At 51.4% G+C, this 16242-nt stretch overlaps 2 protein-coding genes across 2 annotated transcripts in view; one reads left to right on the top strand and one right to left on the bottom strand.

Annotated features, from left to right (window-relative positions):
- Otog (otogelin) overlaps positions 1–14797 on the bottom strand; it is a 71230-nt gene extending 56433 nt beyond the window's left edge. Inside the window, exons 1-11 of the mRNA XM_075952357.1 lie at positions 14737–14797; positions 11319–11373; positions 11131–11188; positions 7953–8028; positions 7042–7134; positions 6766–6920; positions 4627–4745; positions 3378–3583; positions 1213–1343; positions 915–1021; positions 242–351 (exon numbers count right to left, since the gene is read on the bottom strand). Coding sequence (XP_075808472.1) covers positions 242–351; positions 915–1021; positions 1213–1343; positions 3378–3583; positions 4627–4745; positions 6766–6920; positions 7042–7134; positions 7953–8028; positions 11131–11172 — 1039 coding nt within the window. The 5' untranslated portion in view covers positions 11173–11188; positions 11319–11373; positions 14737–14797. The remainder of the gene's footprint in view (positions 1–241; positions 352–914; positions 1022–1212; positions 1344–3377; positions 3584–4626; positions 4746–6765; positions 6921–7041; positions 7135–7952; positions 8029–11130; positions 11189–11318; positions 11374–14736) is intronic.
- Positions 14798–15567: 770 nt separating this feature from the next.
- Ush1c (USH1 protein network component harmonin) overlaps positions 15568–16242 on the top strand; it is a 43935-nt gene continuing 43260 nt past the window's right edge. Inside the window, 1 exon segment of the mRNA XM_075952312.1 lies at positions 15568–15700. Coding sequence (XP_075808427.1) covers positions 15665–15700 — 36 coding nt within the window. The 5' untranslated portion in view covers positions 15568–15664.

The raw sequence follows: 16242 nt of genomic DNA, 5'->3' as shown, positions 1-16242 counted from the left end.
GTGAGAGTCCAGGTGTTCTGAGAACCACCTTCATCTTACTTTGCAGCCCCAGACCCAGCCTTCATGCTCTACCTTAGATCTCCCGCGTGTCACAAGGACAGAATCTCAGAGCTTAAGGCTCTGATAGCTGTGGCTGCGGGCCAATAGGACAGGGCATTGAGCTGAGGCCTGTGGCTGCCCATCACAGCCCTCATGGGGACTCATCGGAACCCTTCCCTTCCCACCTCCAGCCTGCACCTACTGCATTGTGGGAGTTGGGTCCTCCAGCCCTGCAGAGGGCGCCCAGCCTGTGCACATGCCCGGGCATATTCCATCAGTGCTCGGCACCAAGTGGCATCATTGCCTCCTGATCTGTACAATGTACAATGAGAGTGAATTTGAGACAGCCCAGCCTCATACCATCCCATAGTCCAACGTGCCTCGTGGTGTGGTGACACTCAACCATAAAATTATTTTGTTGCTACTTTGCAATTTTGCTACTGTTATGAATCATAACGTTAAGTATCTGTGTTTTCTGATGGCCTTAGGTGATCCCTGTGTACAGGTTGTTCGATCCCCCAAAGGGGTCATGATCCACAGGTTGCAATCCGCTACCATAGGTAGATTCAGAACTTCAGGGCACCCACACCTAGGAAAGCATCCAGCTACACAAAACCCCAGACTCAAAGCAGGCATCCTAGATTCAAGTCCCAGCATTGCTGCCAACTTGCAGTGTGTCCCTGAGCCAGCTGAGCCCCATCTCTGGGTTTTAGTTAAATGGATCCCATCTTGGTAAATGTGAATTTCAGAGCTTTGGTAAGCTGCTTTGTTATGGCCAAGAATTATTAGGCTCAGGGGCCCACACCCTGAGGCCTCATCCTAATACTGGGAGGTGTTCCCCAAGACCCAATACCACCTACCCTCTGCCCACTCACTGGCAGAGGTCACTGGTACAGCTGGCTGTGAAGGGCAGAGGGCTGACGTAGAGATGGCAGGCGTCGAATGGAGGTCTCAACAGTGCCTCGCACCGCTCATACACACCCTGGGTGGGGTAGAGGCAGGAGCTGGGCTGGGCTGACAACATGGCTCTCCTTCACCATCCCCACAGGGAATCAATCCCAACTTAAGCAACAGGAAGACAGAGAGAAATGGGTATTTGGGCCCTTGCAAACAAGAGCTTGCTAATGAGGGTGGCGGCGGGGGGGGGGGGGGGGTCTTCCCCAGGACACAGACCTGCATGGATGCTGGGCTCTGCTGCAGGCATGGTGGTCGAGGAAAGGAAGAAGTCACAGGCCCTGAAGGGCTGCTGGGGGCTTGCTCCTGCCAGCTGTGCACAAACTCCCCCACATCGTCGGTCAGCTTCCCTGCAGGGAAATGGGTGCTCTGATGAATGGGCGAGTGGCTGGACTGCAGGATGTGAGCAGGAGAGACCAGCTTCCAGTGCTCCATCCTGTCTGGATTCCCAGCTGAGACAGAGACCAGCCTCCAGTGCTCCTATCCTGTCTGGATTCCCAGCAGGAGAGACAGAGACCAGCTTCCAGTGCTCCATCCTGTCTGGATTCCCAGCTGAGACAGAGACCAGCTTCCAGTGCTCCATCCTGTCTGGATTCCCAGCTGAGACAGAGACCAGCCTCCAGTGCTCCCATCCTGTCTGGATTCCCAGCTGAGACAGAGACCAGCCTCCAGTACTCCATCCTGTCTGGATTCCCAGCAGGAGAGACAGAGACCAGCCTCCAGTGCTCCATCCTGTCTGGATTCCCAGCTGAGACAGAGACCAGCCTCCAGTGCTCCCAACCTGTCTGGATTCCCAGCTGAGACAGAGACCAGCCTCCAGTACTCCATCCTGTCTGGATTCCCAGCAGGAGAGACAGAGACCAGCCTCCAGTGCTCCATCCTGTCTGGATTCCCAGCAGGAGAGACAGAGACCAGCCTCCAGTGCTCCATCCTGTCTGGATTCCCAGCAGGAGAGACAGAGACCAGCCTCCAGTGCTCCATCCTGTCTGGATTCCCAGCAGGAGAGACAGAGACCAGCCTCCAGTGCTCCATCCTGTCTGGATTCCCAGCTGAGACAGAGACCAGCCTCCAGTGCTCCCAACCTGTCTGGATTCCCAGCTGAGACAGAGACCAGCCTCCAGTGCTCCCATCCTGTCTGGATTCCCAGCTGAGACAGAGACCAGCCTCCAGTGCTCCCATCCTGTCTGGATTCCCAGCTGAGACAGAGACCAGCCTCCAGTGCTCCCATCCTGTCTGGATTCCCAGCTGAGACAGAGACCAGCCTCCAGTGCTCCCATCCTGTCTGGATTCCCAGCTGAGACAGAGACCAGCCTCCAGTGCTCCCATCCTGTCTGGATTCCCAGCTGAGACAGAGACCAGCCTCCAGTGCTCCCATCCTGTCTGGATTCCCAGCTGAGACAGAGACCAGCCTCCAGTGCTCCATCCTGTCTGGATTCCCAGCTGAGACAGAGACCAGCCTCCAGTGCTCCATCCTGTCTGGATTCCCAGCTGAGACAGAGACCAGCCTCCAGTGCTCCCATCCTGTCTGGATTCCCAGCTGAGACAGTCTCTCAGGAAAGCTGTTTCATCAGACAAGATGAGGATGTCCTAAAACCTGCACTGTCTCATAGTTACTCCACACTCAACAGAGGTAATATGGTCTAGTCTAAAGGGCCAGTATGCAAGCTTGAACAAGCACCCAAACCCATCTTAGCCTCAGTTTCCCCACGTGCAGAGCATAGCCCTAATCCCCAGGGAGACTGTTGCCAGGAACTACAACTACAAAGTCCTTACTTAGCACATGGCGGGTACTCAAAAGGGCACACTTGACCTTCTGCCTGGGCCACCATGCTGTGCCCTGAGCCTCACCTGCTCCTCTCACAACCTGTCCAGCTGAGACTTCAGCTTCAGTCTGGCCCTCAGATTCCACTTCCTCTGGAAACCTTGCGAGGTCAAACTCGCCTAGCAACGTGTGCAGTGGATCTACACACAACCCCAGACGGGATTCTTTTTTTTTTTTTTTTTTGGTTTTTTTCAAGACAGGGTTTCTCTGTGGCTTTGGAGTCTGTCCTGGAACTAGCTCTGTAGACCAGGCTGGTCTCGAACTCATAGAGATCCGCCTGCCTCTGCCTCCCGAGTGCTGGGATTAAAGGCATGCGCCACCATCGCCCGGCTCCCAGAAGGGATTCTTATCATGAACCCTTTACAGTTGAGGAAACTGAGGCCCAGAACATGGCGGAGAACATGCCTAACACGACAGCTTTAAAAGCAAGCCCTATCCCCCACTGGGTTTTCCCTACCATGAATGGCCATGCATCGGAGGTCTGGCCAGAGCAGCTGCTTCCACCTTGACCCAGTCTCCACCCCCAGAAAATATCCCACAAGGCACCTTCCCTTGGACTCACCATAGCTGGTCACTAGGTCATCCTGAGGGTCAGCGTTGTTGTTCCCACACAGCCCATGTGTCCAGCCCAGAAACTCTGGGCTCATCTTGATGTACACGGCTGAGGCACCATCCCAGGCCAGCGTGAAGGCCAGTGGATGCCTCGCGATGACATAACCAGCCAGCTGCTGCAGCTGCACACCCCCCACCGCCTGCGGCAGCTGGAGCCTAAGAACAAAGCCCAGGGCTGCAGGGTGTCCACACAACTCCCACGGGCCCTGTTCTTCACCCCAAGACCAGCCACCCCTACTGAGTGATATGAGTTCTTTAGGTCCCCACCCTCCACGTTCCCAGAATTCCTAAGTGCATCAAAGTGCATCAGGGTTCTTTCATTCTCATAGGTCTTTCAAAATCACAGTGTGGTTGGCAGGGATAAATCTTGAGAGAATCAACCCACCAGCTCCTTGTTCAAAGATGGGAGGGAGAGAGATGATAACATAGAAGAAGGCTTTCATTTTACTGTGTTGGTCCAGAACAGGAAGAGTGGCAAGAGAAGGGGAGAGAGGAAGAACAGAGAGGAGCCCTACTGTGTCCCCCCCCCACTTTCACAGCCATGATGTCTGGAATCTGGAAGCTGCCGCCCAGCTGACATCCAGCCAGGGGTAGGTCTGAACACCACTTTATTTGCAGGAGAAACCCCTCTGGCCACAGGCTTGCTCTCTGCTCCAGGAAGCTTGGCACTAGGCTTCTAGGTCCAGAGGGGTCGAGGCAGGTGCTGGGCCCGGGGTGGGGGAGTTTGGGGAAGCAACCGAGGACATCAGAGAGCAAAGAAGGAAAGAACATTGAGGAAGAGAACAAGGACAATTCAGACAGGGGCTCACTTTGAGGTCACATAGTCCCTAGGAATCCCCGATGGTCCAGCATGATACCTTTCATTCAAAATGACCCTCTGTCCTCAGAAAAGGCTAAGTATGTATAAGTGTCTGTTTGGAGGAACTGTATGTGAACTCAACAAAGATTTCTAGTAGGAAACTCTCAGTTCTCTAGAAACTTTTCTGTTTTCCTAAACATCTGTCAGCAAACCCACTGCATCTGATAGTTGCTGAGAACCAGGAGGTGTTTATCCGTTTGCCAGTGTCCCAGGCTAGACACACACTGACCACGTGTGCACCCCTGCTCTAGAGTGGGAAATGATGTCTGTCCCTAGTTCCCTTCAGCTCGACAGGGACAGATATCCTCTGCCCGTCAGGGAGGTGGAAGGACATAGTTACCTTACACCTCCATGGGTGACCTCCTTGGCCAGGCGGATCTCATGTTCACCCGAAAGGAAGAGGCTGACAGACCTCAGGCAGGTGTAGTGGGCAGAGCCGCATTGTGGGTCATTGTGTACCTGATGGGGGGGGCAGGTATTCAGGGAGCAGTCTGCAGCAACTGCCACAGGCCAGCCTGAGCTTCACTCCACCAATATGGGGTGATTTGGGACCCCTGTGTGCTGAACACTTTTCCTCCATGGCCCTTCCCACTGCTCCCCTCCAACACTACAACAGGGGCAAAGCTCTGGCCGCCTGCATTTCAAGATTGTCTGAGATTTGGGATGAAGGCCACATGCACACAAGACTAGGAAAAAGAGAAGATGGAATTCTAACCCAGATCTGAATGGGTTGGATCATTGGAGCATCTCCAAAGTCCATTGAATCAAAAGGCAAGATAAGCATTCACATTGCCTCCCACAGATGCGCACACCCGGACACACATGCTCACTGGCACTGTTGGTGCACACGCTCTATACTCCATACACTCCTGGCATGCAGAGACTAGCTCTGTCCTGTACACGTAGAGACCTTCCTGTGCTGCTCAGTGCATGAGCATCTTCTCGGGCCCCATTCAAGAACCCATGCTTTAATGGCCATAGATCCAGAGGTCAGCACAGGATTCTAGGGCTTGGGGAAAAGATTTTTCAAAGGTGACCTGGTGTGGGTGGAGACACTCCCCAGGAGCCAATATTCCACTCCATTACTCTTAGACATGGTGGACCAGCCTGAAGACTCTTCTACTGACAAGGAGAATTATGAAAGCCACCCCTGTTCTAAGTTAATGTTTTTCAAGCATTGCTGGTTTTGTTCAAATAGTGTCTTACAATGTAGCCCTGGCCAGCCAGGGACCAAACTAGCTTCAGACTCTAGAGATCCACCTGCCTCTGTCCCTCCATCCCTCTGTCCTGAGAGTTAAGGTGTGTGCCACTATAGCTAGACCAAGCATTTCTGACCATGACTCGCAGAAAAGTATTGATATAAACACAAAACAAAGTTCTTCAACATCTTCATATTAATGTGTGTGTGTGTCTTTTCATTCTCTCCTTTTCTGACGCAGGGTGTAACTCACTACATTGATTATATAACTCGCTCATGTGACATCTATGTAATTGCAGCGTATATGTTATGAAAAGGCTCCAATTACAAACTACTCTGAGGTATGATAGATGGAGAAGTAGGAAGTGATAATTGCCATGGCACCTAGACATGCAGGACATTCTGCCTTCAGTCTATGTCCCAGGCAGAAGGCTCACAGCCAGCCAGGAAGGGATGACCCTTGAACAAGCACTAAGCACTCCCTAATCTTATCCCTCATCAGAAGTGCCTATCAGGTCTGCCGGAAGCCAACTCTCACATAGCATTCAGGTGTAAGACAGACTTTGACCAGATGCTCATCTAGGTTCAGGAAACAAGCCCAAAAGACATGGTCTGGCCCAGGGACGTCCCGTGTAAGAAACCTGTGGGGGTGAGGGGTGGAGTGGGTGCTTTTACCCAGCGTGTCTCCTCTGCTGCTTGGGATGTCAGGAGACACAGGAAGGCTCTCAGAGGTAGGAAGTGTACATAAGATCTCCCAAGATTCCCATCAAGCTCTCTGAGACACCATTTCTTCCTTAACATGAAGATCCCTGTCTAGAATGCCCTCTGATGCTCCGACCCCCACTTCTCTTGGCTACCTCCAATGAGTCTCCTTTTCTATCTCAATAAATGTTACTTCCTATAAGCAACATTCTTCACAGTGTCCAGATCAGGTGTCCGCGACACTACAGCGCCAAGTGCACTTGAAATAACAAACTCATTTATCATTTGTGGCGGTTTCCCTACTAAAGCGGAGTTCCTTAAGAACAAAGGCCACATCTGTGCTGTCGTCCTGAAGACATCCCACTGTGAAACTTCATACTCAGAAAAAGGTACAGTATGCACCACGGATGCCTGACTGACGAACAAACGGCCAGAGGCAGCCAGGGGTGAGAGGGTGAGCAGAGGCTTAGCGCAGTCCCAGGAGCCGGGGAAAGTGGAGAAGAAAGGTCCCAGCCTTCCCCAGCTCCCAGGGCCTGGTGGAGCCTGCATGGATAAGCAGACAGTGAGAAGAGGCCTCACCTGGATGGAAAAGCTCTGACTCTCAGGTTCGTGGTGTCCCACCAGCAAGTAGCTGCCCTTTCCAGAGAGGTAGTAGTATAGCCCGTCAAACGTCTCCACGTGGTACTGCCCCCAGGACCGGCAGATGCTGTCCCGCTCAGGGCCGGCGTTATACACTGAGACAAGGCAAATGGAGCCTAGATCTGTACGAGTACCGTGCTGGAGGCTGGTGGGCACAGCACTGCTCTTGGGTCTTGGACCTACAGCTTCTCCTGGGGCTGGAGAGATCAGACCTACCCAACTGGCAACGAGGCCCGGTGGCATTGAAGCGTCTGCAGTCACAGAAAGCTGGGTGAACACACTCGCCGCCATTGAAGCAGGAGAACAAGTCTGTAAGAGAGACACAGGGGCGTTACCCACTGTACCTGACCAGCAGAACCAAGACATACACTCCCTCCCAGCAGGCACCAGAGAAGTCCCTGCCCCAGGCAGCCAGCCTGATGGGAGTCACACGGGCTGTGTAGGCCAGAGCTCAGTGCACTTTCTGACGGATATTCAAGGTGCAGTCTTAGAGCCTCAGCCTTCAGTATGCAGAAAGTGACCCTGACGCCACTTGACCTGGGACTTCAGTTCCCTAAGTTAAGCTCCTGGCTAACAGGCAAGACAGCAAGACCAAGATGATAGAGGCTTCGCAGGAGGAGGGGAGTCAGGAAGAGACCGCTTTGAGATCCTTGTGCATTTACTGTTTGAGGAGAAGATGCCAAAGTACGCATTGGGATGAGCATGTAAAAATGGGAGAGAAAATGACCACAGATTAGGAGGAGACAGACTGTGGGGAGGAAGGAGTTATAGACAGGACACGAGCATGGGACTCTGATGGGAGCAGCACAGACGCAGGACATGCGACTAGACATAAGGGGGTGCGTGAGAAGGCCTTAGATACAGGAGAGCTGAGGAGAGAGACCACAGGAAGTAGCGCACTGAAGGACCGTCCCACAGAAAGTAGGGAGTGAGACCAGAGTGTGAGGTGACCATCAAAGAGACCGCAATCTCACAGACACTGTGAGCAGAGCCAGGCCTCAGGGACGTGAGCAGGACACAGAGAGGCCCTGCAGACCAAGCTGGGCAAGACAAGAAGAGACCCCAAGCATGGAAAGGGGCTCCCACGTGGTACCTGCATGCATGGGCCTCAGGAAGACTTAACTTACATGATGGCGCACACTTGGCCCGGTGGAGTCGCCTTTCCCATGAAGACATGGCCACTGTGTCTAGAGCTTCAGCCTCCTTTGAGGAACAGAGAACAATTAGTTCTGAGCACAGGAGTACTGGGGTCCCATTCTTTTTTTCTCAGCATCTAAACATGCCCAAGATGAAACCCAGCTTCCAGCAGAGGACTCAGAGCAAAAGGAATGTTCAGAAGCCTAGAACCCAGCCAAGCTTGCCTCTGCTGCCCCCTCTCCACCCCTGCCCCACACCTTGGCAGGTTAAATCTTACTTCCTAGCCAGCAGGTGTTGAAACCACCTGCTTCTCACCGCCTGAGAAGTCCTCGACCAATTCTCTGTCAGTTTCCCATGTTCTCAACCTACTTTGACCCATGATTCCCATGTAGCACCGGGAACCAGGTGTCCCACCTTTCTAGCAATCCTCAGGGCCTTCAGAGACCACGGGGAATGGGGGAACAGTTGCTGCCTACCTCCCATGGTCTCTGGACGGCTTCTAATTAATCATAACCTTTGTAAACGCAGCCATCACACCCCCTCGGATGCAGCTTCTAAGCCTGTGCTTTGAACAGCAGACAGCCAAAGCTACAAAGCACCAAAATCATTTCCTGGATCGATATTTAGCCAGAGATAACTTGGAATCCTGGCCCTCCAGCCTCCACTCCCAGGTGTTGGAACTATGGGTGCACACCACCACCCTGGCTTGGGGAATTCTTTAAATCCTGTCCAAATAATTCATCTTCAGGACCGAGCAGGGCTTTGTGCTCATTCTTATGTCATGAGCCCCTTTAACAATCTAGTGAGGCCTGTGGTCGCAGTTTTGCATAAAATCATGTAAATATAGAAAATGCAAGATTACAGAAGAAAACATTACACTTTAATGTAAATGTGAAAATGTTTTATGGTAAAACTGCACATCTTTAAGAACAGATAACAAAATGCCATCTCCTGATGCCAGGGAACACCTGTGGTCCCCACTGGTAACTGGCACTGCTAAATCTTGTGGTCACAGTGGCAATAATGGATAATAAACTAAACCTCACTTGGTGTCTGAAAGAACAATATCTTTTTCCTCAGCCTGTTCATGGCCCCCTGGTTACACCTCTAGTCTTTTGGAGAACACCTGAGTTCTGCAGAGGCAGGTGGATGTTTATGAGTTCAAGGCCAGCTTGGTCTACATAGCAAGTTCTAGACCAGATACAGCTACAAAGTAAAGCTTTGTTTCAAAAAGGATAAAAGAAAGGAAGAAAGGAAGGAAGGGATGAAGGAAGAAAAAAAGAGAAAGAAGGAAGGAAGGAAGGAAGGAAGGAAGGAAGGAAGGAAGGAAGGAAGGAAGGCAGGCTTGGCTACTAGCCTGAGACCCATCCCTATTTTCTTAGACCAGGCATTCTGAATAGAAATCCCAAAGCATCCACAATGGTGCCCTCAGATCCCGTCACTGTATAGGGAAACCACTGTCAATCCTTTCAGCTCTGTGGAGTAACTGGAACTATCTGCCTATGACACCTCGGCTAGATGCTCAGGACCTGTTTTGGTTAGTTTTATGTCAACTTGACCCTAGCTGGAGTCATCTGGGAAGAAAGACTCGATTGAGAAAAATGTCTCCATCAGATTTCCCTGTGAGCAGTTCTGAGGGGGATTTCTGGACTGATAATTGATTCAGGGGTTCTCCGCTCCGTGCAGCAGTGCCACCCCTGGGGAAGGTGGTCTTGATGGTATAAGAAAGCAGGCTGAGAAAGCCATGGGGAACAAACTAGTAAAAGCACTCCTCCACGGCCTCTGCTTCTGGTCCTGCCTTGAGTTCCTGCTTGACATCTCTCAGTGATGGGCTCAGAGCTGTAGATGAAAATGAACCTTTTGGTCGTACTATTTTATCTCTAAGGCAGGACCCTTCTTTGTGGAAAAGGGTGAAGCTGCCTAACCAGGAAGCCAGCCAGAGAAGCACACAGCCCACTGCGAATGAGGTGTTTAGATGTAGGAGTCCTTAATCTCTGCGAAGATGCACAAATTTCTAGAGTCCCATGGGCAGAGGTGCAGGTCGGGGCCCAACAACACTTTGTTCTACCTGCTCATTGTCGGGTCCCAGAAAGTCAGCTTCCTATCTATGAAAAGAAAGCCCTTCTGACTTCTATTTTTCAAGTCAAATTTGTATAGGACTAAGATCCCGAAACCAGAATCCTGGAAGAGCAGGCCAATGAGAAGAGAAACAGGCACCGGACAGGGGCATGCTGCCTGTGCCCATGCTAGGCCTCTGCACCTGGTCCTGAGGGCAGAGAGCAGGGGCAATTTTTATAGTATAAATTATTCCCCCTAACTCACCGACCCAAGGGCTACCCTGAGCTGGACAGAGATGCGGGAGAAACCTTCTGAGGGAACTTTACCATACGTGGGCTGATGTGTAAACTGTCTGTGGTGATAGAAGAAAGAAGTGAAATGTAAGTCAGGACTAGAAAGAGAGCCCGAGTCATCCAACCCATAGATCACCAAAGTTTGGCAAATGGAGAAAACAGACCTTCAAAAGCAGAGGCTCCCTGGAGGGTGAGTCCCAGGGGATGGTCAGGAGCCAGCAGATGGTGTGGTATGTGTGTGCATGTGTGTGTCTGTGCATGCGTGTGCATGTACGTGTACATGTGTGTGTACACGTGACAACACGCAGGTCAGAGGACAACTTTAAGTGCCCTTCCTCTAGCTCTCTCCAGCCACCTTTCTGGCTTTTGCTCCTTAACCAGTCTTTCCTTGTAGCCCCCAGCAGGTGGCCCAGTTTTTGCCTTGCCTCTCAGAGTTTTGCCTTCCTGGGGCACTGCACAGGGAATGGAGGGGGCTGGGATAAGATTTTGAGCCAGACAGGGAAAAGAATGCCACTCTCCTAAACCCTCAGCTGCTTGCTATCACCTGCGATGGAAGGGAAGTCAGCTGTCTCCTGAAAACGGGCCTTGTGCCCACATCTAAAAAACAAAACAAAACAACAACAACAACAACAAAAACCCACTAGGGACCTAAGAGACTAGGGAAACAGAAACGGACAGATTTCGTGATTTTGCACTTTAAGACACCAGGAGTGTTTTCTGTTCTCCAGAAAAGACCCAAGAAAGATCTTTGATTACCTCGGGCTCAGAAAGAAGCCCCTTGCCCAGTGACAAGGCTTTCCCCCCAGGCATCCCTTACCTGGCCTTCCATCAATGTTGTGACATCTTCTGCAAGGGGCATCTCCTGGTCGCTGTGGCTAGATGAGAAGTGAGCTTGCCATAGGTGGGGAGTTAGGAGCAGACTTGCTTCCATCCGCCCACAGCCCAGCCCTCCCCCTATGCTAAGCCCCTGTGACAGCAGGTGAGGCAGGGGATAGCCAGACTCACCTGGGCTCAGGAGCAGGCTCCTGTGGCAACTCTACATCGGCTTTCCATGTAAATGCTGTGAAGAGACGCGTTCTCCACTGCAGGTAGGCCCCTTCGCTGGGGCCTCCCACTGTGTTCTGTGTTTTCCCACCGACTGAGAAGTCTAACCCCTTCAACCCAGCACTGCTTGTGCCCCACACCCAGCCTCCTCAAGTTCTTTCTCTGGCTCCCAGGATTCTTCAGAGAAGGTCTTCCTCTTTCCTTCTACTCCTTGGACCTCAGTTCTCTCTAGTTCTCCTCCCTGGGTCTCTTTTCAACTAACTTAAAGCCATTGGGTTCCCCGCATGGCTGTCTCAATACCTGCCTCCCCTCTCACAGGTCTGCCTTTCCTCACACCACCTCTCTCTCTCTCTCTCTCTCTCTCTCTCTCTCTCTCTCTCTCTCTCCAAGCTGCCCAGACCTGGTCCTCTACACATTTCCCCAACCCCGGATGGACTCCCCCAGTTCACACCCTCTTCTCACCCTGACGCTGCACCCCCATGACCTCCACAGCAGGCTCAACCCTGAACAGACAGAAGCAAGAGAGAAGCAACCACAGTCTGGTAGCGGGGATTCCCATCAGGGTGCCAGGGGGCCGAGAGCCTGGTGCAGGGCTCTGCTCCTAGGTGGGTCACACCTCCGCTCGCAGCTGCGGCCCCTCCGCACTCTGCCCCGCAGCTCCCTGAGGCCCTCCTTCCAGGCACCAGACTCCTCCCAGGCTGGAATGACAGGACTGCCCAGCTCATTACCATAAGTTAAGAGCCAGGCTACAGCCCAGCCCCTGTCCTTCACTGCCTTTGTAACTACCTCTCCCCAGGGAAGACTCCTGGGGAGCAAGGAGGTAACCCTTGCAACTCCAATTCCCTCACCTAAAGCCTAGAAGCCCCTTCCACTGGAGAACAGATACTCCGGTACAGTCCGGAACTACCTACCCTCTCTCCTTTTACAGAAGGTTACACTGAGACCTGGGATGTGCAACTCAGCAGTCAGTGGTAGAGACAGGGCTCGGGCTTGCAGAGTTCAAGTCTGGGCTTCCCTAGCTCCCCACTATGGCTTCCATCTGGGGCTCCAAGTCAAGACCAGAGTGATGACAGCAACTTTGGTTTTATGAACAAGAGGTATTTTGTGTCTAGGAAGAACTGGCCCCTCACAAACCCTGGGTACGGATATAATTTGGGATGAACACATTCATTTAGCAGATTTGTTGAGAGTCTATTCTGTGACACCGCTCTAAACATATGGTGCGTACGTTGGCCTCTTGAAGACACTGGCTGAGAGTCAAGGAGAGTCCTGCAGAATGCAGGGTGGTCTCAGAACAGAGGCAATTGTAGAAAGGGAACCAGGACTCAATGCCACACTAAAAATCAAGGAGAGAGTAGTCTTTAAAATGAAGACTCTCAAAATCAGAAGAAGCTTTCAGAGCTGTTGTGATACTATACATCTGCTTCTGGAGATGAGATGGTTTCTCTCAAAGATTATTGCACCAGAATGAAGGAAAATCAGAAGCACATCTATTTTATTACAGGTGAGACCAAGGACCAAGTTGCTAATTCGCCCTTTGTGGAATGCCTCCAAAGCAAGGCTTAGAAGTAATCTATATGATTGAGCCCATTGGTGAATATTGTGTGCAATAGCTGAAGGAATTTGAAGGCAAGACCTTGGTGTCAGTTACCAAAGAAGGACTGGAGCTTCCAGAAGATGAAGAGGAGAAAAAGAAGCAGGAAGAAAAAAGACAAAATTTGAAAACCTCTGCAAAATTATGAAAGATATTTCGGAGAAAAGGGTTAAAAAGGTGGTTGTATCAAACCGATTGGTGACACCCCCTGTTGTGTTGTCACAAGCACATATGGGTGGACCTTATTAGACCAAATAATTTCACTTGGAAGTGTTCTGAGATAGCTTCATGTTTAAAAGAAAAAAATTAAGATGGCTTAAGTTTCATCTTAAAATGTTTCATCCCCTATAGTTCTGCATGTACTAGTCTTAGAAGTAAGTACACAAGCTAAAACAACAGGAATTCCCCATGTGGCTTGTTTTCCAATTTACCAAGAACAAAATCCTAAGCTTCCCTAGGTTTTGTAACTCAGCAAGGCTTGTGAGTGGAAATACAGTGCCCAATCACATTCTGATTTAAGAGGCAAATACAGATAAGAAAAATAAAAAAAAAAGATGTCCATGGTTACCAGAAAGAAGGGCCAGGCAACTGTGCTGTATTCTTCTGGGTAAGGACATTCTTTGTTCTGGGTTCTAAATATAAAATCAACATCCACATGACATACTTAAGAAACGCAGAAGAGAGCCGGGCGGTGGTGGCGCATGCCTTTAATCCCAGCACTTGGGAGGCAGAGGCAGGTGGATCTCTGTGAGTTCGAGATCAGCCTGGTCTACAAGAGCTAGTTCCAGGACAGGCTCCAAAACCACAGAGAAACCCTGTCTCGAAAAACCAAAAAAAGAAAAGAAAGAAACGCAGAAGAGGCTGGAGAAATGGCTCAGTGGTTAAGAGTACTTGTTCCTCCTGCACAGGACTGGGGTTCAGTTCCCAGCACCCACATGGCATACAAATGTCCATAACTCTAGTTCCAGGAACCCTCTTTATTATTCGAAGACACCAGGCACACATATATACACACACAGTATACATACTTATATGCAAGCAGAACACTCATACACTCAGACACATACACATAAACTTTCATAAGAAAAATAAAGAAAAGAAAAAGAAAGGCAGAGAATCAAAGACATAAACCAAAAGAGGTCTATATCTTGTGTGGTCTTCTCTGGACCACTAACTGCCTCCCAGATCTCTCTGACTTACCCAGTAAACAGCAAAGAATCTTAATTTCCATTAACTGTCAACTTGATACAACCTAGAGTCCTCTGAGAGGAAAGCCTTGACTGAGAACTCGCCTGGGTCAGGTTAGCCCGTGGGCTGATCTATGGGGATTGTCTTGGTTATTAACTGATGCAGAACCGCTCAGCCCACCTTGGGCGGCACAATCCCTAGACAACTGGTTTATAAGCAAGCTGGCTAAGTATGCTCCTGGGAGCAAGTGAGCCAGAGCAGCGTTCGTACAGAGTTTCTGTGTGAAGCGCCTACTCCGGTTCCTGCCTTTGCTTCTCTCAACAATGCAATATGACCTGGAAACAGAACATGGAACAACCTTTCCCTTTCCCATGTTGCTTCTGGGCAGAGTGTTTTTCACAACACCCGAATAAAATTAGATCAGAAGGTGAGAATACAGATCATATTTCCTAGTTATTTTCCCAGGCATAATTTATACCTTATTCTAGGCCGTAATTTAGCCCCCATGAAAACAGTCTGCTTGCTAAACCCTGACAAATGGCAGAGGGATCTAAAGAGCCTTCTCATGTCTCTGAAGTTACAGCTGTAAGTACCTACCTGCTCTGGGCCATGCGGGGCACCTCCTCTGTTAAAGTCGGGCACAAGGACCACAGGCCCCAGGACACACCAGTGAATGTTACTTCCTGTTTTGTAGGGGACAGAGTAGCTACTAAGGAAGCTGGGAGGGAAGGGGAGTCAGTGGCTGGGGGCGTTCCTCCACAGTGGCAGGCCCCCACGGAACACAGTAAGACCCAGTCTGCAGCCCCCCCCCTCCCGTCCCCCCCCGCCCCCCCCCCCTCCCGGCCCAGGAGTTTTATACTGGGAAGAGGCCTGGGTGAAACGTAGCCAGCTGTGAGATGCGTATGGAGTGGGGAGGAGGGGCTGGGGTGAGAGTGGGGGTAGAGGGGCAATGGCTTCTACCACCTGTGAGCCCACCTCCATGAAGAGTCTCCGAACCTCTGTGACAGCACCACCACAGAAAGCTCCAAACCTCAGCTGGACATGTTGGTTTGTCATCCCAGCACTTGGGAGGTAGAGGCAAGGAGAATCAGGATTTCAGGGCCAACATCCGTGGCTACATTGAGTTCAAGGCCTGCCTACGTTACATGAGACACTCTCAAAAAAGAAAAAGAAATTCCAAACTACCTCCTACCCCCTCTGTCGTACGTCTCCTCTCCTCAGTCTTCTGCCTTAACCACGTGTGGGGGAACCACTCCAAAGAAACACCACCCTCACAAACCAAGCCACCGTTAGCACATCCGCAAAGCCGAGTCCTCTTCCTTTCAGAACTCGGGTGCCGAACTCCAGGACAGGTGACCCCGCCTCCAGGCTGCCCATTCTCCTCTCAGCCCCGCCCCTGCTTCTCCCAGGACCCGCCCCAGCCCCGAAGAAGGCCGGCCCTCGGTCTGGCTGATCCACCCAAGCGCCGCAGACAGGCACCCTAAAGAGCGAGTTGAGCTGCGGGGCGACTGGATCAGCATCAGCCATGGACCGGAAGGTGGCCCGGGAATTCCGACACAAGGTCAGAGCAGAGAGGTGCCCCGAGCGAGCGCTGGGAACTGTGGAGTGGGGTCGGGTGGGTGTGAGATGGACAAGAACCCTCTTCCTTGTCTGAGGGCCCTGGGCAGGCTTCTGAAAGTGGATGTGGGGTGTCCCCAGCAAAATGAGAAGGAAACACTAGGAGTCCTTCTATAAGGGTTTATAAACTGACCCTCTCCAGAAAATGCTGGTTCTCCTTTGACCCTCTAGGGGCTGGGAACTGGACAGAGAACCCAACTAGTTGGTTTCCTCAGCCCGGGAGTCTGTTGGACCCCAGCAAGTGTCTGGGCCAGAAGGGAAACTGAGCCCGTTGTTGCCATTTGACCTCCAGAATAACTGGGAGCTCCCTGCCAGCATCCGGAAAGTTCTACAGGTGGAGGGATAGTTTTAAACCAGCCATGCTTCCGGGGAAGGATCAAGGAGGTTCTGAGGGTGGGAAAGAGCCTGGCTTTGTTCTGAGAGATCCTTGCAAGCAGAATCCTGCTCCCCTGGGTATGTCCCAGTGAGGGGCCACACTACTTCTTT

This window comes from Microtus pennsylvanicus, chromosome 18 (genome assembly GCF_037038515.1).
Source record: "Microtus pennsylvanicus isolate mMicPen1 chromosome 18, mMicPen1.hap1, whole genome shotgun sequence".
Taxonomy (NCBI): Eukaryota; Metazoa; Chordata; class Mammalia; order Rodentia; family Cricetidae; genus Microtus; species Microtus pennsylvanicus.
Note: the sequence above shows the minus strand (reverse complement) of the source record. Positions and strands in the feature narration are given on the sequence as shown.